General features: G+C 38.6%; 5 protein-coding genes across 5 annotated transcripts; 2 read left to right on the forward strand and 3 right to left on the reverse strand.

Annotated features, from left to right (window-relative positions):
* Positions 1,059-3,015, forward strand: LOC104760573 (stem-specific protein TSJT1). The gene is made up of 4 exons (XM_010483516.2): positions 1,059-1,366; positions 1,806-2,046; positions 2,149-2,269; positions 2,612-3,015. Exons 1-4 carry the CDS (start codon positions 1,164-1,166, stop codon positions 2,800-2,802), a joined length of 756 nt encoding a protein of 251 aa, XP_010481818.1. The 5' UTR covers positions 1,059-1,163; the 3' UTR covers positions 2,803-3,015.
* Positions 3,239-3,794, forward strand: LOC104763144. The gene has a single exon (XM_010486557.1). The coding sequence runs from the start codon at positions 3,273-3,275 to the stop codon at positions 3,792-3,794; it is 522 nt and encodes a 173-aa protein (XP_010484859.1). The 5' UTR covers positions 3,239-3,272.
* LOC104763145 lies at positions 5,658-6,878 on the reverse strand. The gene is made up of 3 exons (XM_010486558.1): positions 6,494-6,878; positions 6,000-6,110; positions 5,658-5,908 (listed from the first exon to the last, which is right to left on the reverse strand). Exons 1-3 carry the CDS (start codon positions 6,876-6,878, stop codon positions 5,658-5,660), a joined length of 747 nt encoding a protein of 248 aa, XP_010484860.1.
* LOC104760575 (uncharacterized protein At5g43822) lies at positions 17,941-21,240 on the reverse strand. The gene is made up of 7 exons (XM_010483519.2): positions 21,182-21,240; positions 19,033-19,196; positions 18,839-18,957; positions 18,547-18,717; positions 18,410-18,466; positions 18,265-18,329; positions 17,941-18,131 (listed from the first exon to the last, which is right to left on the reverse strand). The coding sequence occupies exons 2-7, from the start codon at positions 19,162-19,164 to the stop codon at positions 18,088-18,090; spliced, it is 588 nt and encodes a 195-aa protein (XP_010481821.1). The 5' UTR covers positions 19,165-19,196; positions 21,182-21,240; the 3' UTR covers positions 17,941-18,087.
* On the reverse strand, positions 19,193-21,175 carry LOC104760574 (putative pentatricopeptide repeat-containing protein At5g43820). Its single transcript, XM_010483518.1, has one exon. It carries the CDS (start codon positions 21,034-21,036, stop codon positions 19,417-19,419), a length of 1,620 nt encoding a protein of 539 aa, XP_010481820.1. The 5' UTR covers positions 21,037-21,175; the 3' UTR covers positions 19,193-19,416.

Here is a 25,493-nt window from a genome sequence, read left to right on the forward strand (position 1 = left end):
CATTTCACGCCATTGATTGAATGTTCAAAGACGTTACTACCCACAAAATTTTGGTACGCAAATTAATCGAACCAAAAGTATTGAATTATAAGCGAACCAAAAAGATTAAATCGAAATCGAATCGGAATTTTAAAATTCCCGAGTCCAAATAGATATGAAAAACTTTGTAACTGTAACCAAACCAGAAAACATCTGAAAAAATCTTAGTTTTAGAACCAGATCCGAATCAGAACCGAACCAAACCGATTCCAAAAACCAAAAAAAATCCGAACCGAGTAGAAACAAACCGAAACCAATTCCAATTATCCAGAGTCCAGACCTAGCTCGAACCATAAAAGTGTTTTTACATTTGTAGACAAATTTAAAACTTTTAATCATAGGCTCCTAGTCATAGCTATACTATATGCTGTCAAATTTTTTTAAAAACCAACTTTAATAAATATGCGAAACTATAATTTAATAAGTTTAAGTCGGTTACATACTTACATGTATCGATCAAAAACGCGTGACGAATCGACCCGTTGGATGATTTTATTTATTTATTAAGGGGATTTATATATTCTGATGTCTCCCCCATGTGCTTTCCCTCGATTTAATTTTTCAAAAATAATTAAGAATATCGAGTGCACGTACTCGCCACGTCATTTTCATGACTTTTTATATTTTTATAAACCTTATCCTGATAATAATGATATCCTCATTTGTTCCATTTGATTCTTCCCCCAAAATTAAGCTTTTTTTTTTTTTAATTTTATACGTTACCCAAAATTAATTAATTACCTCCGCATAATCATCTCCCTAATTACGCGTTAAACCTTGTAATAAACACCGCATTATCAAATACATTCCAAAAATTACTTGTTGTTTCTATAAATTGCTTTACTATTTATCCAACTAAAAAACATTAACCCGTTTAAAGATACCATTATCCATCTAATTTACTACGTGTCTATTTTTACTAACCTCATTGATATCCAAAACTGTCTAATCCACTCATTCCGAGACACGTGTCCATACCAAAAGGGTAAAATCGTAAACTTACCCTCCTACAAAGATTCTCTTTATAGCCCTTCCCGGTCTTTCCCACTTCTCTTCTTTCTTCTCATCATTTTTTTTTCTTCTCTTAATCTGTAATTTTTTTTCCGAGAATCACTGAGAAAAAAATGCTGGCTGTGTTTGAGAAGACGGTGGCGAATAGCCCCGAAGCTTTACAGAGTCCACACTCTTCAGAGTCTGCTTACGCTTTGAAAGATGGATCTCTTGCGACTCATTTCTCTTCTGTGAACCCAAACTCCGTCACGCTTAACTTCGGATCTTCTGGATTCGTTGCTTACTCTCTTGATAACACTGATCCTCGTGTTCCTAGGTCAATCCCAACTCCTTCTTCTCTTTGATTTTTTTGTGCTTGATCTCTACTGAATCTTTGATTTTTGAAATCCCTAATGTTTCGGTTTCGATTTTTGTTTGTTTCTGGAATCTGAATCGGTTTGATTTGTGGTTATGATAGTTTCATTTCGCTGTTTCGCTGATGATTTTACTTGGATTGACTTTTTATTTTGTGCTTGCGATCTTGGATTTATGGTTTTTTTGGATTGCTTTTGATGATGATGAATTGATGATGAACTGTAACTAAAGATTCTACAAACTTACACTAGATGATGATGATGATGTTGTTATCGCTGATTTAAGATGATTGAGACTGATCTACACTAGTTTTGAGTAATTTGTGGTTGTTGATTTTTGTATATTTGTTTGGTAATGTGATTTTGGTTTCTTTTTTTTTTTTGTTTTTTGATTTTTGGCAGATTATTTACTGTGGTGGATGACATTTTCTGTCTCTTCCAAGGACACATTGAGAATCTTCCTTTTCTGAAGCAACAGTATGGGCTGAACAAAATCACAAACGAGGCCATCATTGTGATTGAGGCTTACAGGACGTTGCGTGATCGAGGCCCTTACCCTGTGGACAAAGTTGTCAGAGATTTCCATGGCAAGTTTGCGTTTATCCTCTTTGATGGTGCTAAGCAAACCGTCTTCTCTGCTGCTGTAAGTAACATTCTTGTCCATTTCTTGATCTTCTTGTTTTTAAGTTGGCTTTATATTGCAAGCACGTTGTTATGGATTTGACTGGTTTATCAATGTGCGCAGGACGCAGATGGAAGTGTGCCATTCTTTTGGGGTAATGATGCTGAAGGACATCTAGTTCTTTCTGATAACACCGAGATGATGAAGAAAGGTTGCGCTAAATCTTTTGGTCCTTTCCCTAAAGGTAACAACTTCACTTTATTTGATTTTGACTCTTTTGAAGTTACCCATCAGAAAGATTGGGATAAGCTATTTTATAGTTTGGTAAACCCATAAACAACAGCAGAAAAAAAGAAACTCTCAAGTCAAACTCAAGATTGATGCTGACTGCTTTATTATGTATTAATAGGTATAGTATATATAGAGATCCAGTTAGGGGTTTGCTAATTCAACGAGGGTTTTAATTTAGACATATTTTATATTGATTGAATGGAAATATCAAGTGGAAAGACTTCCAAAGGTCTGTGTGATTGTTGTTTAGCAATATGACTAAATGATTACATGGTTTTTTATTTGGTGTTTAAAGGTTGCTTCTTTACATCGTCTGGAGGATTGAGGAGCTTCGAGCACCCAAAGAACGAGTTGAAGCCAGTGCCGAGAGTGGACAGTTCAGGAGACGTGTGTGGTGCAACCTTCAAAGTTGACGCTGAGACTAAGAGAGAGAGTACCAAGATGCCTAGAGTCGATAGCTCCCAAAATTGGGCCGGTCATATCTAAACCGGAGTCATACATTATCACAAAGCTCAACATCTTCCCTCTCTCGTCTTGTCCCCTCTCTTTCCGTACATGTTTTGAGTTACATTGAGACAATATTTCACACCACAATGTTTTCTCTCTATTGCGTTCATGTACATGTTTGAGTTGAGGATTTGAGAAGTATGTCACAGTTTTGTGAAACTTTGGAACCATAAGACGAGACTTTTGTTTCTCTGTTTGCGTTACTTAAAAAATAAAATCAATAAATAAATAAGTTTTTTTTTGTTTCATCGTTTGTGTTGACTATATGCTTCAGTTAAATGTTGAGGTTTATGAAGTTCATAACATATACAAAACTATTATAATTAATAAACGTTTAATCAATTCAATACCACTGATTACCTTATAAAACATCTCTTGTTTTCTTGTCACCAATCCTTACATTGACAAACGAAAAACAAAAATCTTACATCCAAAACCAAAAGCAAAAAATGGCGAAGTCTCTTCTCATGGTAATGATGGTGTCCATAGTAATGTTTTACATGGTTTGTCCGACTTTCTCCCAGATCATCAATCCATATACAGACGAGGTACTAGAAGATGTGGCCGATTCTCCAACTTCAGATTTCGAATTTTACGTCGAATCTCCTGATGAAACTCCACTTGAAGTGGCTGATTCACCCGCAATGGAGTATGACACAGAGCTTGCTAGCCATTACTCGCACAAACAGCTCGATTTTCTTGACTCTTGCATTGAAAAGCAAGGCAAGAAATGCGGAGGTCAGGTTTACAAAAACATGTTCGCTGAGTCTCCTCAAATCACTGATGAATGTTGTCATCATATGTTGAAGGTTGGCAAAAATTGTCATCTCGTATGGGTTAAGTTCATATTCACCTCTTATGAGAATAAAAGTTTTGCTTCTAAGGGTATTCCAAAAAGCAAACAGTCATGGAACGATTGTGTCCGTAGAGTTGGTAGCAACATTGGCGCTCCGGTCTCTTTGGAGTATTAAACTGATATTCCCTGATGCTAATGATATGTTTAGGCGTTTTTGGTAATTTGATTGTTTAACCAACTTGTTTTTGCTAATCAATAAGCGAGAGCAATAAAAAAATATTTTACAATCTTATACATCATTCATTCGAACTAGTCCAACATAACTAAAAAATGCATACGCTAAATGATGTTGAATCCCATATGTGTTGGAATTTCTTTCTACTTGTGCAAAAGTAGAATAACTTTTCTTTTAATCAAGTTCTTTAACTTTAAAAAGGTTAGAATCAGGTGTATGTTATGTCTCCTTTCTCTCGACCACACTCTACACCAAGCTTGCTACTTATTTCTTCAATTCTTGTGGTGACAACACCAAATCGTTCATTTTGAAACTCCATCGTCTTCATGCCAATGATATTCTTCTTCTCCGGTTTGTTCACAATAAAAAAAATTTCATTCTCTTCTATCGTCTTAATTTCTTCACTCATGGCGTCTCTCCATGCATTTTTCTCGAACATTTCTGTATGATTGTGATTTCTTTGATGGGAGAAAACAAGCTTCATTTATTTGAGTCGAATCTTCACACTCCTGCACCATTTGTGCTGTTTGTATCTCACTACTTGACTGATATCTACTTGTAAATTCAGAAGTATCCTCTTCTTCCAATGTCACATGCCTCTCTTGACATATCCACCTTCTCATTTCGAAAAATCATATCATCTTATTCACATATGATTTTTGCACTCTGTTGAGAATATTTTCGTTTGATTGGAAAACTTTTGTGCACCATTTTTATCTTAAAAATCTTATTTCTCTTAACGCGATATCATTTGCGAAACACTAAGCAAATGTTTTGCCGATTGTGATGATGCTTAAGGCTGTATTCTTCCCTTTCTCATCTCTACTTGCCGATTGTGATGATGCTTTTTTAGCTCTAGTAAGATAGTTAGGCTTATTAGCTCCAGATGCTTTGCTTACCACATCCCATGTTAAATAATCATCTTCAAACACTAGATCATACTCAACAGTAGACTCCTCATCCATTCTTCCAACCAGCCACTCATTACAATCATCAATATCTTCTAGGATGATTGGATCAATGGTATCTTTCAGCTTGTAACAACGTTGTAAAATGCGATTGTACTTAACAAACACCAAATCATTCAATCGTTCTTGAGCCAATCGATTCCTTTTCTTGGTATGGAGATGTTGAAACACACTCCAGTTTCTCTCACAACCAGTTGCACTACAATTGAGACTAAGAAACTTTATAGCAAAGTCTCTAAGTGTTGGTGTAGATCCTCCATAAGAAGACCACCACTCAGCTGGTGCTTTTAACTTCCTTTGTCTTTTCGCCATGGGCATCCCAAAGAGTCCTTCAGCATTTTTAAACATCGTCAACTCTGTGTATATCTTATCTTGAGTTGCAAGTTCAGGAACCAACCTTTCAATAACATTGTAGATACCTTTCATAATCTCTTCACAGTTCACCTCAGATTCTAGAGTATACTGAAATTCTGGATTCAGAAAGTAGCCAGCAACATGCAAAGGATGATGGAGTTGACAATCGCATCGCTTATCAATGATTGCAAATGCATCTTTGTACTGTCCTTCCTTCTCATTGAAGGTCTTATCAATGGCCTTTTTAGCCCTATCCATAGCTTCATAAATGTACACCATATCTGATTTTTTTCCCATCAACCAACCTAAGAACCTTAACTAGAGGCCCTGTCAACTTCAGTGCATACAACACTCTGTACCAAAATCTGTCGCTCATGAAGAACTTTTTCACATTCATTACTCTTAAATCCTTTGGCCATTTTGAATCATTCCATTCTTCAGAAGTTACTAAACTCCCCAAGTTTTTCCTCTTCTTGTGATACTACGCAAGTGTGATGAATGATGTAGCAAACCGAGTAACTGCTGGTCTATGTAGATTTGCTTGGTTTGTGAATTTCCTCATCATATTCACAAGAGAAGTGTGACTATAGATGTAGCCGTTCATGTAGATACAGTTCTTGATTGCAGATTTCACCATAGGAAGTTTTCCTATATCCTCCAACATGAGATCTATACAGTGGGCTGCACAAGGAAGCCAATAAAGATGTGGTCGTTTCGCCATTAGCAATTGGCCTACAATAGTAATAAAACACAAAGACTTGTTAGTATCAATCTGAAAAAAAAAATCAGAAAAAAACAGAACCTTATAAAGTAACAAACTCACCAGCTTTTACATAGTCTGATGCATTGTCCGTTATCACTTGGACAACATTAGATTCCCCAACTTCTTCAACCATACGATCAAGCTTATCAAACAGCAAATTAGCATCTTTCACATCTGTTGATACATCAGCTGATTTGATGAAAACTGATCCCTTTGGAGAGTTAACTTAATAATGTCCTTTTGGACAACAGAATCACGCCATCCATCAGACATAATCGAACAGCCTTTAGTTGCCCATTCTGTTTTGTGCTCCACCATCAGATTTTCTGTTTCTTTTACTTCCTTCTTCAAGAAAGGAACCCGCAGCTCATACATAGTTGGTGGGTTAAAGCAACACCCATATTGACCAACTAATTCAAGTGCTTCTCTAAAACTATCAAAAGTAACTGCATTAAACGGAAGCCCTGCATCATAAAACCACCTTGCAATAGCAGCACATGCCTTGTCCCTAAGTTCCTTATCAGATTTTCCAAAAACCTCTTTTTCGTCATTTCTTCCTTTCAAGATATCATGTGGAGTTGGAAGAACATACCTATCCATTGGACCCTTACGTTTCTTGGAAGGTGGCTGACTAGGATAACCTTCATCCTCATCTTCATCTACCATATTGTATATAGTGGCTTGTGGTGGCAGCATTTGAGTAGTGGCTTTAACTTCAGCCTTGTTAAGCATGAAAGTTTTCACTTCTTCACTCACACTATCATTAACTAGTTTGCCGGCAGTAACATTCCTAAAAACACCAACGATATGCTGTTTTGCACGTTGAACTCCACCATTTGTGACTTTCTTACAAAAGATACACATAAAGTTACCATGTTTACCAGAAACTAGAGTCGTATATTTCCATGCTGGATCTCTAGGCTTAGTAGGATCAGACATGATGAGGAGTTTGAAGAAAGAAGAGTAAGAAGAAAGAGTAGGGAGAATGGAGAAAGAGCTAATCGAGAAAAAGGCTGGAGATGTGAGAAGAGGCTGAATACGTGAAAAGTAGTTTTTAATTTTTAGCAATCAAATATGTACGCATATATTTCGGAACAGTATAAGGCAAATAAATATCAACTTTTAACAATTGTTACCTTTTATTGCAATAGGCGCCAAAGCTCCAAAGCGAGATTCACATCAAGGCGTCTAAGGAGCGAGCGCCTTTGCCATATAGCCTCGCTTCAGCTACTAGAGGCGGTGAACCATGAGCATACTCTCGCCTTGAGCCTAGGCGCGCCTAGGCCTCGCCTTTTAAAACACAGATTTAATCTTAGTTTTAAAAATAAAATTAAGTTTTATAATTATTCGAAATAGTTTGTTACTGTTTCCTAAGATTTCTGGAATAATAAATGAAATTTGTTAAATAATATCAAAAACATTCTTTTATTATTTTATAAACTTTTTTTTTTGGCAAACAAAAAGAAAAGAATATTATTTTATAAACTAATATAAGCTTTTCTTTGGTTAGTTATTAAATTAAATAAAATGCAAAGAAATTTTTGTTAGTATGCCACATGATAGTAGGGTTAAACTTGTAACAACATTGCTTAAATAAGTATATAGAGACTAGATGACAACCTGCAATTAATATGCACGAAATATTTACGTAAATTTTGGTTCATTAATAACAAAATAATAATAGTATCTTTCTTTGATTTACTCTACGTATTTTACTATTTATATATTTAATTTACTTAGTTTTATACTCTGGTTTTGACTATAGTCGATATAGTAAACCTAACGACTTACCACTATTAAATTTTGAATATAATTGCATAAATCGGTTATAATTGGTAGAATCAAGAAAATCTGTACTTACCAGTGATCCGATTTACTAATTGTAGCGGTCATTTTTAGAATCACATTTTTTATTTCTCATACTATATTGAATAAAATATGTTATTTATTATTTGATTTTAATAAGATATCACTACACCAGAACAAAAAATGTTTGATAAACTAAATATAGTATTATGTTTTTAAAAAAATGGAGAATGACATGGAGCTTGCTCACCATTACTCGCACAAACAGCTCAATTTCTTGACGCTTGCATTGAAAAGCAATCACAAAATGCAGAGATGAGGTTTTCAAGAACATGTTCGTTGAGACTCCTTAAATCACTGATGAATGTTGTCGTGATATATTGAAGATTGGCAAAGATTGTCATTTCGGATGGGGTAAGATCATATATATTCACCTCGTATAAGTATAAAAGTTTTGCTTGTAAGGGTATTCCAGAAAGTAAACAAACATGGAACGATTGTGTCCGTAGAGTTGGAAGCAACATTGGTGCTCCGGTCTCTTTGGAGTAATAAATTAATATTCCCTAGTGTTGGTGATGTGTTTATGCGTTTTTTGTAGTTTGACTGCTACCAATTTGTTTTTGCTAATCAAATAGCCAAAGCAATAAAAAAATTATTTTACGTTTTTATACACCATTCATTCGAACTAGTCCAACATAACTAAAATATGCTAAATGGACTAGAGGCTACAACTGTACAAATCTGTATAAGTTGTGGACTTGTGGTGTAGCCTCGGATCTACAGGCCACCATACTCTTATCCTTGAAACCACCAAGTCTTCACCATATTTTCGAGCAACGTTGATCTTATCCTTTACTGAACGGCTTGAATAAGGTATGCTCTTATTCTCGGCAGAGGAAGGCCCCTTATAACGAAACATCTACTGGGTAGTGAGGAAGTGAAGAAGAATGAATATGTGTTTGTGTTTGTGTTTGGTGTAAGTTTTTTTTTCTTACAACGCATTATATAACACACTCATTAACCGACATCTGTTAATACTTAATACACATACATTTTCACATAATAATAATTAAATTAAGAGAAAGGCCAAAATTAATTATCACTAACAATCTGTAATAACCCTTGGGAAATCAGAGTAAATCTCGAGTGGAGGTTTGGTTGGTGACTTTGAAACTGTAAGCAACTTCCTCTATGTTCTCTTTGAAGTTGTTAACAACATCAAAGTAGCTCCAATTTTGGATCGTCGGTATGCCACTAAATCTGACTCCATTCAACGGACCGGTCGTTACAATACAATTACAAACTCTTTCTTGCACGATTAAACTCAGGTAGCCCTTGAATATCGCGTTTGAACGGTAAGTCCCTGCTTGAGGGATCATAAGGGCTTCTCCAAGATCTGCCACTGATACGTTTAGGATAGGGAAGTGAGAATAAGGACAGTGAATAAGAAAAATGCTCTTTAATATAAGACAAAGTGAGACAAATGAGAGAATTGTTCGGAGTCTCTCCCCTCCCCTTACAATAGTATTCTGATATTCGATGACCACTCTCTTCCCTCTCCTGCCATATAAGTACTACTACCAACCCTACGGATCCTTTGTCTCTACACCAAAGAGCCGTTGAGGCCACAAAGCCGTAGGACAAGGACATTAACTCTACCTCGATTATTATAACTTAACTATGGTAACTTTTCCAAGAGGCCTGCTATCTTCTCTTAGACCTATTGGATTCTCCTAAGTGGACTTTAGCCACTTGGGCTTCTCTTTCTCCTTTGGTACTGGTAGAGGATAGGAGGGTGTTGAGGTCTATATGTATCATTACCCTCCCCTTTGAAATTCACCTTGCCCTCAACGTTGAAGAGTGGAAACTGCCCCTTAATCGTACTGACCCATTCCCAAGAGCTTTCAAAATCCGGTAATCCCTTCCATTTGATCAACACTTCAGCTGGTCCGGATCGAGGGTTCTTGCGTGTACCTAACACCATTTCCGGCTATGTCTCGAGGACTGCTTCCTCTGTCAACTGTGCCAGTATGGACGATGTCACCAACTGATCCCCGACTGCTTTCTTCAGTTGAGAAATGTGGAACGTGGGGTGTATCTTGGCCTTTGGTGGTAATTTGAGACGATAAGCCACAGCTCCAACCTGTGCTTCCAACCTGTAAGGATCGTAGAAACGAGCAGCCAACTTCTCATTTGGTCTCTTGGATAAGGATCAACGACAAAGAGGCCGCATTTTGAGATAAACCTGGACCCCCACCTGAAACTAAACCTCCCTGCTATGAGCATCCGCTTGTTTCTTCATTCGCTGTTGAGCATTGTGCAAGTGTTCCCTGATCAACCCCAATGAAGCATCTCTCTACTGCATCTGCTTATCCAAATCAGCATTGGCGGTAGAGCGAGTCTCGTACTAAAACAGTGTAGGTGGTTCCCTGCCATACAACACCTGGAATGGTATTGACTTGAGAGCCGAGTGGAATGAATTATTGTAACACCATTCTGCCCATGGTAAGAACTTAGCCCAAGTTTGTGGTTGTTCACCCGCCAAACACCAAAGATAAGAAATCTGGAACGTGGGGTGTATCTTGGCCTTTGGTGGTAATTTGAGACGATAAGCCACAGCTCCAACCCGTGCTTCCAACCTGTAAGGACCGTAGAAATGAGCAGCCAACTTCTCATTTGGTCTCCTGGATAAGGATCGACGACAAAAAGGCCGCATTTTGAGATAAACCTGGTCCCCCACCTGAAACTAAACCTCCCTGCTATGAGCATCCGCTTGTTTCTTCATTCGCTGTTGAGCATTGTGCAAGTGTTCCCTGATCAACCCCAATAAAGCATCTCTCTACTGCATCTGCTTATCCAAATCAGCATTGGCGGTAGAGCGAGTCTCGTACTTGAACAGTGTAGGTGGTTCCCTGCCATACAACACCTGGAATGGTATCGACTTGAGAGCCGAGTGTAATGAAGTATTGTAACACCATTCTGCCCATGGTAAGAACTTAGCCCAAGTTTGTGGTTGTTCACCCGCCAAACACCAAAGATAAGTCTCCAGGCTTCTGTTAGTGACCTCTGTTTGCCCATCGGTCTGAGGATGATAGGCAGTACTGAAGCATAGGTTTGTTCCCGACAACCTGAACAGCTCCTTCCAGAATTGGCAAGTTAAAACTCTGTCTCGATCAGAAACGATGGACCTGGAAAATCCATGTAACCTCATCACCTCTTGAATGAACAAGTTTGCCACCTCCGTCGCTGTAAAGGGATGTTTGATCAGCAAGAAGTGGGCATACTTGGATAGCCTGTCCACCACCACCAACACTGCATTGTGTCCTCCTGATTTAGGCAAGCCTTCGACGAAATCCATCGAAATGTCCTCCCAAACTCTTTCTGGAACTGGCAAAGGTTGTAGCAGACCAGCGGGAGTTAGTGTCGAGTATTTGTAACGCTGACAAACCTAACACGCGGCCACATGACGCTCGATATCTGTCATCATCCCTTCCCAAAAGAATAGTTCTCCTATCCTTTTCTGAGTCTTTAGAATTCCTCCATGACCACTGAATTTTCCCTCGTGGAATTCCCTCATAAGTAAACCCGTGATAGCTGAGTCTTTGGGAATCACGAGTTTACCATGTCTCAGCAGACGTCCCTGAACCAACAAGTAGTCAGGATATGATCCCCCATTAGCACGCAGGTCACCAATGATCTTTTGAAGATCCTTGTCCTTATCAACCTCGGAGTAAATCTCCTCCAACTGTACCGCCGCAGGAACAGACAGGGCAAAGAGTGCCGGGACTACTTCTTTGCGTGACAAAGCATCGTCAGCTTTGTTCTCGAGACCTGGTTTGTAATGGATGTCGAAGTTGAATCCCAGTATCTTAGTGAGCCACCGCTGATACTCTAAGTTGATTTCCCTCTGCTCCAACAAGAACTTAAGGCTTTTCTGATCAGTTCTTACCAAAAATTTCCTTCCCAACAAGTAATGGCGCCATTTTTGTATAGCCAAGACTATAGCCATGAGTTCACGCTCATACACCGACTTGAGCTTCTGCCTATTTGTCAACACGGCCCCTAGACCGATCCGTGAAGCATCAGATTCCACCACAAAGAGTTTGGAAAAGTTTGGTAAAGCCAAAACCGGGACTGTTGTCATGGCGACCATAAGCAACTTGAAGGCTTCATCAGCTTTGTCTCCCCATTCAAACTGATCCTTTCTGAGCAACGTGGTCAGAGTACGTGCGATCACCCCGTAATTCTGCACAAATTTGCGATAGTACCCAGTAAGCCCTAAGAATCCTCTCACAGCTTTGATGTTTGATGGTGTCTCCCACTCTACCATCGCACTGATCTTGCTAGGATCTGCTGTGACTCCCTCAGGGGTGATAACATGCCCCATGTACTCGATTTGATCACTACCGAACTGGCACTTCTTTTGGTTAGCGTATAAGCTGTGCTTGTGTAGCATCTGAAGGAATTCCTTGAGATGCGCTTTGTGTTCCACCAAGGTTTTGCTGTAGACTAGGATGTCATCGAAGAACATCAGCACAAATCTTCGTAGGAATGGACGGAAGATGTCGTTCATCAGTGACTGAAACGTGGCGGGGGCGTTTGTCAGCCCAAAGGGCATTACGAGAAACTCGTAATGTCCATCATGTGATCAAAATGATGTCTTTGGTATGTCCTCTGATCTCACTCTGATCTGATGATAACCAGAGCAAAGGTCCAACTTCGAGAACACCCTTGCACCATGGAGTTCATCTAACAGCTGGTCGATCATTGGAATGGGATAGCTATCCGGCACCGTGGCTTTATTCAGGGCACGGTTGTAACGCCCCCGAACCGCCGTACGGCCGGACAGGACCGCGGATGGCACCGGGATGCCACATGTGTGGGAACCGCACCCTGGTGGTCTGGTCGAGGGACGGAAGCTGCAGCTTCCCGACCAGTCCTCCTGGACGCGACTCTGCCCGCGGCTGAGGTTCACTTAGGCTTTGCAACCCTTGCGTCCCATGCGCGTTGTGTTGACCCGGACAAGGCCGAGTACTATTTGCAACTTGTCATGTTTTCCCCCGAAAACCGAATATATATTACTATAATAATTTATTACATTGGAAGTAAGTGATCAAAGCAATATACATAGATAGTCGGTTAGTTTTACATAAATCATTTAGGAAAATATAGGGTTTTACAAAGAACACAGAAAACCCTATCTGGTACCCTAAAGTTTGCTCCAGCTCTAGACTCACTTAGGCTTCCTGCAAGACAAAATAATATCATGAGTAATCTAAGATTACTCAGTGAGCCTCGGCACCCCTTTCCTAAACAGGATTCTACTTCCCCAACCCGACTACCCCAGCAAGCAAAGGAAACAAGCAAGGCAGCAAACAACAAACAATCAAAGCAACGCAACAGAAATAATAGCGGATGCAATAAGCAACAAACAAGCAAGAGAGGTTAGAACAACGCGACCTGACTCAGACAATCCAAACTCGCTATTCACGGAGAAAGACCACTAAAGGGAACAAGGACTACTTGGACACTTTAGACTCTTAACTCTTACATGACTCGCAAAGACGACTAGACTAAAACAAGGGATACTTGAAATAGTCTAGACTCTTTCACCTAAGGGCCCTAGATAATCTGTTCCGTTCCACAATATTTCCCATGCCGAAACCACAAATGTAACCAGCATGAGTCCACATAAATGCTACATCGTCATGTAGCGGTCACACTAGTAGCTAGCTAGTCTTGACATTGTCCCGCGCGAGTGGTCATCAGGAACTCTCGTGAGACAAACCGCATTTGGAACAGAAGATCGACTACTCTATTCTAGCTAGGACTTAAGAAAGAAATTCGAGAGACTTAGCTAAAATACAAAGAACCATTCAAGCAAGAAGATCAAGCAAAGCAAGCAAGAAAATCAAGCAAGATAACATGCAACAATCAACAAGCAACAAAAATGACAATTCATGCAACTTAGATTGTTCTACAAGCATTCAACCAATTTAAGCAACTTAAGCAATTTAATGCAACAAGTTCACTTATGCAAGCAAGCCAATTTTTAAGTGATTTAACCAAATAAATCCTTTAAGTCCATTACGCATGCAAGCTAACCTCATGCAGTTTTATGCAATAAAATTGCAAATAAACTTCACCAATTTAATTTATGCATGTAACTGATTTTAAGCAAGAATTATTGCATGTAAAATCCTTCAAGTTCAACCATGCATGCAAACCCTTTTTCCCAATTTTAAGCAAGTCTAAATTACTTAAAATGCATCCCAATTTATTTTTGCATGGTGATTCCTAGCTCAAATTCTATGTGCATTTAAACATGAATCTAGCATAAATCCTACCATATTGTGCATGCATCAAATTAAAATGATTCTAACATGAATCTAGTCTAAATGCAACAAGCAAAGGGTACATGCAAGGATGTAAAGATCAATGCAGTCCCCACACACAATTACCGCGGATCAGACAACTCCCTACCTCGCGTCAGACAGCGTCTTCACAGCATCTCTTTCTCGACTCTCTTCGCCCGCAAACAGCGTCTCCTTCTCTTCTCAACGGCGTCACCCTCCCAAACAACTCTCTCCTCTCTTTGAATTTGAGAGCAAGATCAAAAGCTTTAAGTGTTTAGGTTTGAGAAAATGAGAAAAATGATCTCAAGAGGGCATATTTATAAGTCGAGCATCCCCCTTCTCTTCTCCTTAGTGCGTTTGGAAAAATGACACATTTAGCTTTGCATGTGGCGCGTGTAAACCAAACACCGGCCACTTGGCAAGCATGAGCTTGCATGTGGCGCGTGTATTACACTTGCCTGTGCATGAAATTTGATTGGTCCAAATCATAGGTAAACAATGATTATGTCGCCACTATCTCTTCTTTCTTCGGCAAAAGCTTTACCGTCCTTTCGTCCGGTAAACACGGCATCGCTCGGACACTTCTCTGTCATTGCTCGGTCTTGGTCCGGACTGCTTTCGGTTCCTCCAGACTCCCTCGGTCTTTTCTTGGACAACTCTCGGACATCTCGGTCCGTACTCCTCGGTCCTTCCCTTCCCTTCTGGCACTTCTCGGACCGTACCATCTTTTTCGGTACTTGACTGTCTCTTCCGCGTATGCAGTTTTCCGCGTAAACCGCCAACTCCCGATCGGTCTTCAGGTCTCGATCGCTCATCCGGTCACTTCGGTCTTGGCTCGGCCATCCTATGACTCGCGAATTTTTCCTCGAACATCCTTCGACCCTCTTTCTTTGTTTTTTTTCCTCTTCCTTTCTAAGTCTTTTCCGGCCATTTTTTCAAATTTTTATTTTGGGATTTCTACCCTTAGTGAGGGTCACTACAACGGTAGTCCACACAAAACCTCCAGCTACCGTCTTTCTTCTTCACCAACAAGACAAGACTGGAGAAAGGGCTTCCACTCTCCCTAATGATTCATGCGGCTAGCATGACCGCTATATGTCTCTCTATCTCCTCCTTTTATGCATGAGGATACCTGAACGGCCTAACACTGAATGGTTCCGCTCCTGTTTTCAAGATGATGGCGTGTTCCTTTCCCCGGGATGGTGGTAACCCTTGGGGCTCAGCAAATATTTGAGCAAAGTCCTCCAGCATGGATCGGAGCTCAGCTGGGGTTACTGTCTCTTCTTTTTGCAACTCCGTTTGTAAGCACCCATAGTCCACCCACACGCCTTCACCTTCGTCTCTGACCGCTTTCCATAGGGCTTTGAGTGAGATAGCTGAGTTCCGCAAGCTGTGATCACCATGGAGCGTCACCCATTCTTTTCCGTCCATGAAACCCAGCCTTTGTTCCTTCCAGTTCACCTTCGTATCCCCGAGAGTTTCCAACCATTGCATACCCAGTATAACGTTTGCTTCTCCCAAATCCAGTGGTAGGAAACTGGTGACCAAAGTATACCCCAGAAGCTTAAGAGTAACCCTTTGGCAGACACCTTCCCCTCTCACCAGAAATCCAGTTCCCATTCGTACCCCGTAACTACCTGTTCCCTTTGTAGTGATGCCCAATCGTTGAGCCAAGGAGCGAGATAGGAAGTTGTGGGTGGCCCCACTGTCAATCATCACCACCACATCTCTCCTAACACCGTTCCTCGTATCTTGATGGTTCGAGGTGAGGAGATCCCTGCCGTAGATCGCATCGACAACGCCGCAAACTCCGGTACTACCACCTCCTCCTCCACGCACTCTCCATCTTTCTCGATCTCAGTCTCCTCCTCCTCCTCGGGAGCAACCACCAAGACTTGCAACTCTTTATGGCGACACCGATGATCCGCGTGATAACGCTCATCGCACCAGAAACACAACCCCTTAGATCGGCGCTCATTCGCCTCTGCATCAGTTAATCATCTGAAAGGTGGTCGGCAATTCTTGGGAGCCTTAGTTTGGGCATTTAGCTTTTTCTCCCCACCCGCTCGATACTGCATCGTTTTGGCCTCAGAAGCAGAAAAACTTTTGTTACTAGGCAAAACTGACCCCGACCCCGCAAACTGGGTCCCACGTGTCGTGAATCTGTCCCTTGTGGTTCGTGTCGTCGTTTTGCTTGTACTTTCCCATCCCGAAGGTGTCGGAGAACTTCCTTCACCATCCTAGTCCTCCACCATCCTCTAGAGACTCATCATTTTCTTAAGGTTTCGAGGTTCAAACATCTTCACTCCCTTTCGCACCTTAGGCTTCAACCCGATCATGAAAGCCATCTCAAGGACTCGTTCTGACACCTCTGGGGCGTTGGAAGCCAAAGCAATGAAATCTTTGCAGTACTTCCCCACCGACTCGTCCTGGCGGAGCAGCAGTAGACGTTCACATGCGGTCAAGTCATGTGCTGGGGCAAAGTCCTCCAACACGCGTCTCTTCAGCTGTTCCCAGTTGAGAAAGGGGTTGCGGTCCCTTTCCCAACGGTACTAGGAGAGTGCATCGCCGGAGAAGCACACTCTCACCGCTCGGAGCTTCTCCTCTTCCGTGAATTCTCGCAGTTCAAAGTACTGTTCCACCTGGAGAACCCAACTCTCTGCATCTTCACCTTCGAACAGGGGAAGTTCGATTCTCTGAGTGAGTGGTTCCCGCTCTTTCGGTGACGCGTTCTTCCTCTGTGTATCGCCATTCACCGGTGTGGGGCTCTACAGGTTTCGTGGATGAGACTCGTCACCTCCTTGTCCTTCCATGCCGGAGATTTGAGTGTCATCCCCCTCTTTCCGGACAAGATCCCAAGTTTGTCGTTCTTCTTCCATCAATCTCCTCTCCAACCAGTCAAGAACGTCCAATTTCCCCAACTGTCTTTCCAAAACGTCCAGCTTCCCCAGTTGTTTCTTCATGGCGCTGACGTCGGACTCGAGACTGGAAAGTTGTTGGACTTCCTTCTGTATGTTTTCTATCACCTTCTCTAACTCTTCCACCTTCTTGATATCGTGATGAGTAGTGCCCAAGATAGACAGCTCTGATACCAATTTGATACGTTTAGGATAGGGAAGTGAGAATAAGGACAGTGAATAAGACAAATGCTCTTTTATTATAAGATAAAGTGATACAAATGAGAGAATTGTTCGGAGTCTCTCCCCTCCCCTTACAATAGTATTCTGATATTCGATGACCACTCTCTTCTCTCTCCTGCCATATAAGTACTACTACCAACTCTACTGATCCTTTGTCTCTACACCAAAGAGCCGTTGAGATCACAGAGCCGTAGGACAAGGACATTAACTCTATCCCGATTATTATTACTTAACTAAGGTAACTTTTCCAAGAGGCCTGCTATCTTCTCTTGGACCTACTGGATCCTCCTAAGTGGACTTTAGCCACTTGGGCTTCTCTTTCTCCTTTGGTACTGATAGAGGATAGGAGGGTGTTGAGCTCCATATGTATCAGCCACCACTGGAGATTTCAACGTTTACGACAAATTCGTTGAGCAGACAGGAATATCAAAATGGTCAAGGTGGACAAGGTTAGTGTAAGATTCTTTAATGTTCCAATGGATTTGGGAAGAGGATTGTCTCTGTTGGCAACCCATACATAAGTTCTCTCAAAGATTGTCATGTACTAAATCCTGAGATACCAACGATTACCATTTCGAGAGCTTGTTGTGGTCTTAAAGAAACCAAGCTCGAAGACATCACTGGGACCATTGTTTCTTGCGCTCTTCTTATTTTCTTTACCCCTTATATAGATTTTTCTTCACACTAATTTTTCAAAACTTTTCAAATGTAATTTTCCACGTTCTATGACTTTTCAGCACATCATTTACTTCAACAAACTTTCCTCATTATAAAAACAAACAAAAAAAAACATATTATAAGATACATCTTTGTAGCATATCCGGAAAGATTAGTTACTCCTTGACATCATTTGATCTCTTCCGCGAATATGACATCGAAAATGTGTTGTACTGCACAATAGATATCAGAGAAGCTAAAATCAGACTTCGACCTCTAGATAGATTTACATTTAAGAAAATGTACAAACATATTCGTTTACTCAGAACACTCGAAGAAGAATGCAAGTTTTTGTCAACGTCGTACCTTCATCTTTTGGGATATTCGGCTGATCAACCACGAGGTATTGTAGCGCGTTTAGATCACCAGGACTATAAAACGGTAAACAATAACATAAGAGCAGTTTTCTAAAATTGCCACAATTTTATCAAGGCATCATTGTTCTCGGTACCTTGGTTTCAGGATAAGACACGTAAGTGCCGAAAGAATTGAAGATTTGAGATGGTATCTGCGAGAATTTAAAAGCACAAAACGGTTAAAAAGAATGATGATTGTAACTTAACAACTAAGCAGATTCTGGTTGCTTACTCTGATTGATGCATGTCATAGAGGATAGACAGCCCCTCTAAGCAATCAGCAATACAAGGTTTTACTCCAATTCGTTCCTCTACTCGCCTCTTGCTTGATTCAACTTCAAGTAAATGCAAACCGTCTCGATGTAGCTTCTCTAGTGTCAAAACACAGCTCCAGAATTCTTCCCTGACATCAGCATCGCCCATATGCTATACGTTTCAGCAGTCTTTACTTACTACTAGAACCCGAAACACTCTTGCTAGCAACATTTTAAAGTAAAACCTTTCTTCCCTCAATACATACTTACAGGACGTTTCTCATGGAACGCAATAGAGTGTCCAGTTGACCCATCTGTTGCTGCACAACTGCGTCTTCAATCCCTTTCATGCATCTCAAAGCTCCATAGCTCCCATGATTTTGCATTTCCTATTCTCAAACCCAAATAAATCACACATGCAGTTTTGAAATTTCTGACTACAAACACACAAAAATTCCAGCTACCTGTAATCTCTTGATGATAGAAGAAACGTTTTTGAAGAGGGAAGCCCATCGAACTTGAAGTGCATCCCACTTTTCCATCTCCTCCTTCCCTTTTCTGAACTTCTGCTGCCATTTCTTGATTACTGCCTCCATTCGGAACACTCTAGGAATGTCGCTATGGTAACCTAGAAAGAGACAAGTATGCCTTTGGGTTTAAGCCATCCACCAAAAGGGGTAAATCAAGATAAGAATGCAAACCGACCAATCCCTACTGATATAACTTTTAAGTTCTCTCTATTACAATTTTATTGACTAAAGATGTGATGATGTACATCAAGTTTTCACATCTACAAAGACTAGGATCAGATTCTAATCTCCCTGTGAGCATACAACAAAACATAAAGATCAAAAGTGCCATCCATTAGATCTCCAGAATCTGCGAGCATTTTCTGTAGCACGAGCCTTTTTGATCTTCAGAAACAGCTTATAAGCCAATTCTGTTTTGTTTGAAGACATTAATTTACTGCTAAGCCTACTATATACGAAGCGGTTTGGACAAAATCCTTTACGCATGGCTTCTTCCATCACAAGCACAGCATTATCTAGATGACCAATGATACAAAGCCCATCCACAATATACTCGTAGACTTCCACGTCAGAAGGGTATCCACACTCTTGCATTTCGTCCCATACGTTCAACAGCATCCCACATTTTCCAAATCTCGATAGCCGCTTAAGCAACAACTTATATGCGCTTTCTGATACCTTACAGCCAGCTAATCTTGATTTCTGATAGATAACCATTGCAGCGTGTGGTGGACCATAGCTGCAAAGCGGCTTGAGGAAAGAGGTAACGAGCCCTGTGGTGGGAAGAACCCCTCTGGACAGCATCTCTTCAAAAATCTCAAGCGCATCCGAAACCTTACGACCTTTAATGAGCCCAGAAACAAGCTTGGAATACGTTTCCAAGTTAGGTTCACATTCCTCATCCAGCATCCTTCGGTAGTACCTCATAGATTCATCAAAATCCCGAGCAGATATGAAATTACAGATCATAGCGTTGTCAACATTAGCGTCGGGAACATTTCCCTTGTGCCTTATATTATCAAAGATCTCAACAGATTCATTGACACGACCAGCTCTTCCCAACCCTTCGATAAGGTGGCTGTAAGACAAACAGTCAGGACCAAATCCACTCTCCACCATCTCCTTCAAAACCTTTTCCATTTCTTCAATCTCACCGAGCTTCGACCACCCACTAATCATAATGTTATAACTACAACAGTCAAAACGTATACCCCCTTTCTTTGCATTAAACACCGATTTCGCAGCAGTCACATGCGAACGCTCACAGAGACACCTCAACAATGCATTAAAAGACTCGGTATTATTACATTCCACCCCAAAACTTTCACTTGCCTCAAACAATTCTATCGCTCTACGCACATAATGAACCTTAGCAAAGCTATCCATAGCAATGGTTAAGCACCTCAGATCAGGGTTAACACCTTCACACACCATTTCCTTTAAAACATCAATCATACAAGAAAAGAACTTTCTCCTTCCCAACGCTCTTAAAATCACACAGTAGCTATCAACATCTTTAGACACACCAGGCTCACGAATCGCCCAATTGAAAAACGTAACCATCGCTTCACCGCTTAGATTTCCATGGTTAACAACATCAGCCACAATGTCGATACTCAAACCAATACCAAGACTAGTCAAACTCTTTTGTATTGCATACTTCCCTTTCAATTTCTGAAGAAACACTCCTCTAACTCTTTCCTCCGGCGACAAAAACGAATCAAAAGCTACTGTTTCCTCCTTAGCTTTATTAGATGTAATTGGAAGCAATGAAGATAACTCAGCTAGAACATAACTCTCATCAAGAACAGTATGGTTCAACGGCTCTGACGACGTGCAAACTGTGCGATTGAGTATGGAACTTGAAACTAAGGTTTCTACATCTACACGATGAACACGACGGAGTGATTCCATAACTAAGTTCCATCTCCTAAGCATAATAAATAATCACTCGATTCCAAAATCTTTAGGGTTTGTGATTAGTGTAAGTTTAAACTTAATCACTCCTAAGAGAAAAAAAAAAAAAAAAAGAACAAAGGAAAGATAGAGAGATGTGTAAAGCGAGTGATTAAAGAGAACTTACGAGGAAGATTGAAGAAGCTTTGCTTTTGGGAAAACTATCAATGGAGAGAAGAAGAAGAGTGCGAATCGGAAGAGAAGAAGAATGTTTCTACCCGGTTTAGTTAGGGTTACTGCCTTACGGTTTATGTTCGGTTCAATAGATAACCAAACGAAAAGTCTTATACCAGAAGTGGTTGGTTTAGAATGAGAACAAAGTAAAGAAAAAAAGCATGTTCACAAAAAGATGCATTTTAAAAATTAATATTTGGTTTCCCAAAAAAAAAAATAGTTTTGTATTTTCAACACAAATTTTACTAAGTAAATACCAGTTTATTTTTTTTTAACCATACTGTTTCCTTTAGATAATTAGAGAAAGAAATACAGATATATTGTTGTTAAAAAATATATATATACATATATATTGAAGAACAACCGAGAGATGGTGATAAAAATTGTAAACTCGATTTAAAAAAAAATTGAAAACTTAACTCGAATTTATAAAAAAAAAATGAAAAGAAAAATCTTCTTGTTTATTTTTTGTTAAAAAATAATATATTTAATTATGGTCATGAATGGTTGGTAGTTTTAAAATGGTTTTTAGATTATAGTTTTCGGTTACTGGATTTTAGATTTTAGTTTTTGGTTTTTGGATTTTACAAAAATAAAAGAAAGAACAAATTAAAAATTTAGAAAAATGTCACGTTAATTTTTTTATAGGAAAAGTGAAAACCTCAAATAAGATGGTTTTTAGATTATTAATGAAAATTGTTAAAATCTTCCAAAAGCCAGATTCCCTAAATTTTAAGAAAACTATTTTTACAAAATCTTGAATGGATAAAAAAAGAGATTCTCAAAAACAAAAACCAAAAACCATTAGGATGATTCAATGAACTTCGGAATATGATTGTAGTCAGGCCCGGCCCATAGGACAATCAAGTAAAACCAAGGATTAGGGCATCAAAATTTTTTGGGGCATATTTTAGCCCAAAATTTTTAAGCCTTATATGTAGATTTTTTTTTTCTTTCTTTATTTAGTTTTTTATTTTTTTTTTTATTTATAAAAAAGTATTTATAAGTTCAAGTTCAATATAAGAAAAAGATATTATTTATGTAGATATATCCAATTTACATATGAAGTTTTATTAGGTTTATGAAAAATATTATCTCATTTTTTTTTCCACAAAAATTATCTCATCTTTTTAATTGTTTGTGATATTAGATTAAAGTTAACTAAACTTGTTGTTAATGAGTGTTGAAGCAAAATTTTATTTAGAAAAACAAATTTATAACTTTAGTAAAAAAAATCATATTGGAAGAGTTTTAAATCAATAATGAGTGATTAGGTAATATAATATTTATTTTCATATAAAATTTTAAATGAACATAAAAACAAAGAAAAATGAAAAAGGGAGCAAGCAAAAAGAACATATTTAGGTTTGTGGATTTAAAATCAAAATTATGAAAATATTTTTTATATTACTATTTTTGTGATTTTATATACAATAATAAAAATGGTATTTAAATTTTTTTTTGGCGTAGGGCATCTAAAATTGTCCGACCGGCCCTGATTGTAGCTCCTTTTGTGTTAGGATCCAATGTGACGTACCATGATTCAATGAACTTAGGAATATCATTTGGCTTGCACCAGCAAATCTTGCACCACATGGCTGAGCAGAAGATACAAGCACACGTAATGGACCAGGACCAAGGTGCTTGAATATTATAAATGTGCTGCCCCAAATACCTTTTCTAGCTTATGCAGTCCTTGTTTCTCAGATCTTTTTTTTCATGCATTCAATAAAGAGAACAAATGGGATTTCTTTAACACATTTGCACCTTCTAATTATGTTCTTTTTGGGACACCAGCCATTCTTTTGCCAGGATATAAAAGCAAACAAGTGCTTTAACTTTTCATTTTGGATTGACAGGAGCTGCAAAAGAGATGTTGATTCGATCATTGCCAAACATAATGCTACTTTGAGGAAGAAACTGCAGCAGCAGTGAAGAATCTTCTGCCTGAATATGCTGAAGGTGATCTAGCATCTGTTTGCATAGAGCCTAATGAGATTAACCACCACTGGCAATGGCGATGGACCGGTGTGTGACAAGAGTGATTATTATAGTCAACTGTGAGTGATATTATTATAGTGAATCTAAAGCATTGAGCCATTGTTTGTGTTTGTCTAACCAAAATATATATCTAATATCTTTGTACAAAATATATTATGTTTTGTGTAATGAATGTTCTCCATAATTTATGCAAAAAAAAAATATATATATATATATATAAATCCAATTAAATAACTTTTGTAAAACAGGGGTCAAATATACAAATTATATTCAATTAAATTCATATAGTCAAAACGTAATACTATGACATTCTACATATAATTTGTGACAATTTGTAACAAATTTATCACATGTAATTTTGAAGATTTTTGTGAGGAAATTAGCTACGAAATTTTGTGACTTTTTATAAATATTAGTTACTGATCTTTCTGCCGCAATTTGTAACTGATAGTTACAGAAAAATATAGTAATTAGTAGGGACTTATGACAATTTAATTTGTATCTAATTTGTAGCAATTTGCGACAATTTATTATAAAGAGGAATTTTGTGACGACAAAATAGTTACAAATTTTTTTTGTTTCAAAACTGTAACAAAATTTATTTAGCTACGCAAAACGTATTATACCTACACAATTTTTGTAACTATACAATACAATTTTAGTAGTACAATTTTAGTAGTGAAAGATAAATTTTGACCAAGTGAAAGATAAATTATTCATTGGTGATATAATAAAAAAATATATTAGGGGTTTGCTCTTAATTTAGACATATTTTATATTGATTGAATAGAAAAAAATAAAGTCGAAAGACTTCGATAGGTTTGTGTGATTGTTGTCTATCAATTTGACTTCAATACGTTTTTGGTGTTTTCGAAGGCTGCTTCTTTACATCGTCTGGAGGATTGAGGAGCTTCGAGCACCCAAAGAACGAGTTGAAACCAGTACCGAGAGTGGACAGCTCAGGATATTTGTGTGGTGCAACCTTGCAAGGTTGACGATGAGACTAGAGGGGATAACTTGTCATTTTAAAGAGGATTTTAGAATATTTTTTCAATTATTTGTTATTCAATTGAGGATTTAAAAAAATTTATGAAATTTTATGTTATTCAACTTAAGATTTGTGTAAAATTCTTTAAAATAATTCAGAATCTCTTGTTATTCAATTAACCATCTATAAAACATACTTTAAATCTATTGTTATTTAAAATATCACAACTTTTTTGAGAATATTACTTTGAATGATTTTAGAATATTTTTTTGATTTTGTAGTTGGAAAATATGACTAACAAAATCATAGGGTATGAGGTAGAATTTTGAACGATTTTGAGAAGGAAATAAAAACTATCCCATAGAAGTGCAGAGAGATACCTCAATCATCATAATTTTCCTGGGAAATCAAAATTGGGAGAGAAGAATGATCGGAGGGAGAACAGAATTGGGAGCTGGTACTTGTTCTTCTTCTTCCTGGCTTTCCCGATCACTCACACTTGGAAAAAAAAAAAGGCAAAAAAATTGTTGATGCTCTCAACTGGGTGACAATGATGGTGAAGCTTCGCAATCTGATCATGTGTCTTGGCAAAGCATCTAATCATGTGCCAGAAACAACCTAGGATTGCCATTGGACGACTGTGTGAGAAATGCGATGGGAAATACGTGATATGTGATTCGTATGTGCATGTGTCCGTGTACTCTGGTTCATATATATGACGAATGCAACTATGGGTCATTCCATGGCCGTTGTGTTATTTGTGGATGGGTTGGGATCTCAGACGTTTATTATTGCAAAGAGTGTTCACTTTGGATAGGAAGGGGATTTCGAGTTGGACTCTCGTCATCTCACTCTTCCTTCGCTTCAAGCTTAGGAGTTCTTTGTTTTGGAAATTGATATTGAGATATACCCCCACAAGAATATTTCACTTGAGGTGAACTTTGCTTTCTTTTTAAACTCTCAATAATGTAAATGATCTCTTCGATCTGATCATTACTCCTTCATGTCAATTTTTATGTAATGAAACAGTTAGGTGTCATTGAAAAGACTAAAGTAAATTTTTTTTTTTTTTTGGGTGAAATATTCCAAAATCATCCAAAATTTAATAATAAATCTCACAGNAAAATCACCCAAGTTTAATAATAAATCTCACATAATCACATTTCATATTCTTTTTTCTTAAATATAAAAACTCTAAAAATTAATCAAATCTTCTAAAACTCACTCAAATCTTTCAAAATTCTATATTATTAAAATCCTACTAAATCCTTTAAAA

The sequence above is a fragment of the Camelina sativa genome, chromosome 18 (assembly GCF_000633955.1).
Source record: "Camelina sativa cultivar DH55 chromosome 18, Cs, whole genome shotgun sequence".
NCBI lineage: Eukaryota > Viridiplantae > Streptophyta > Magnoliopsida > Brassicales > Brassicaceae > Camelina > Camelina sativa.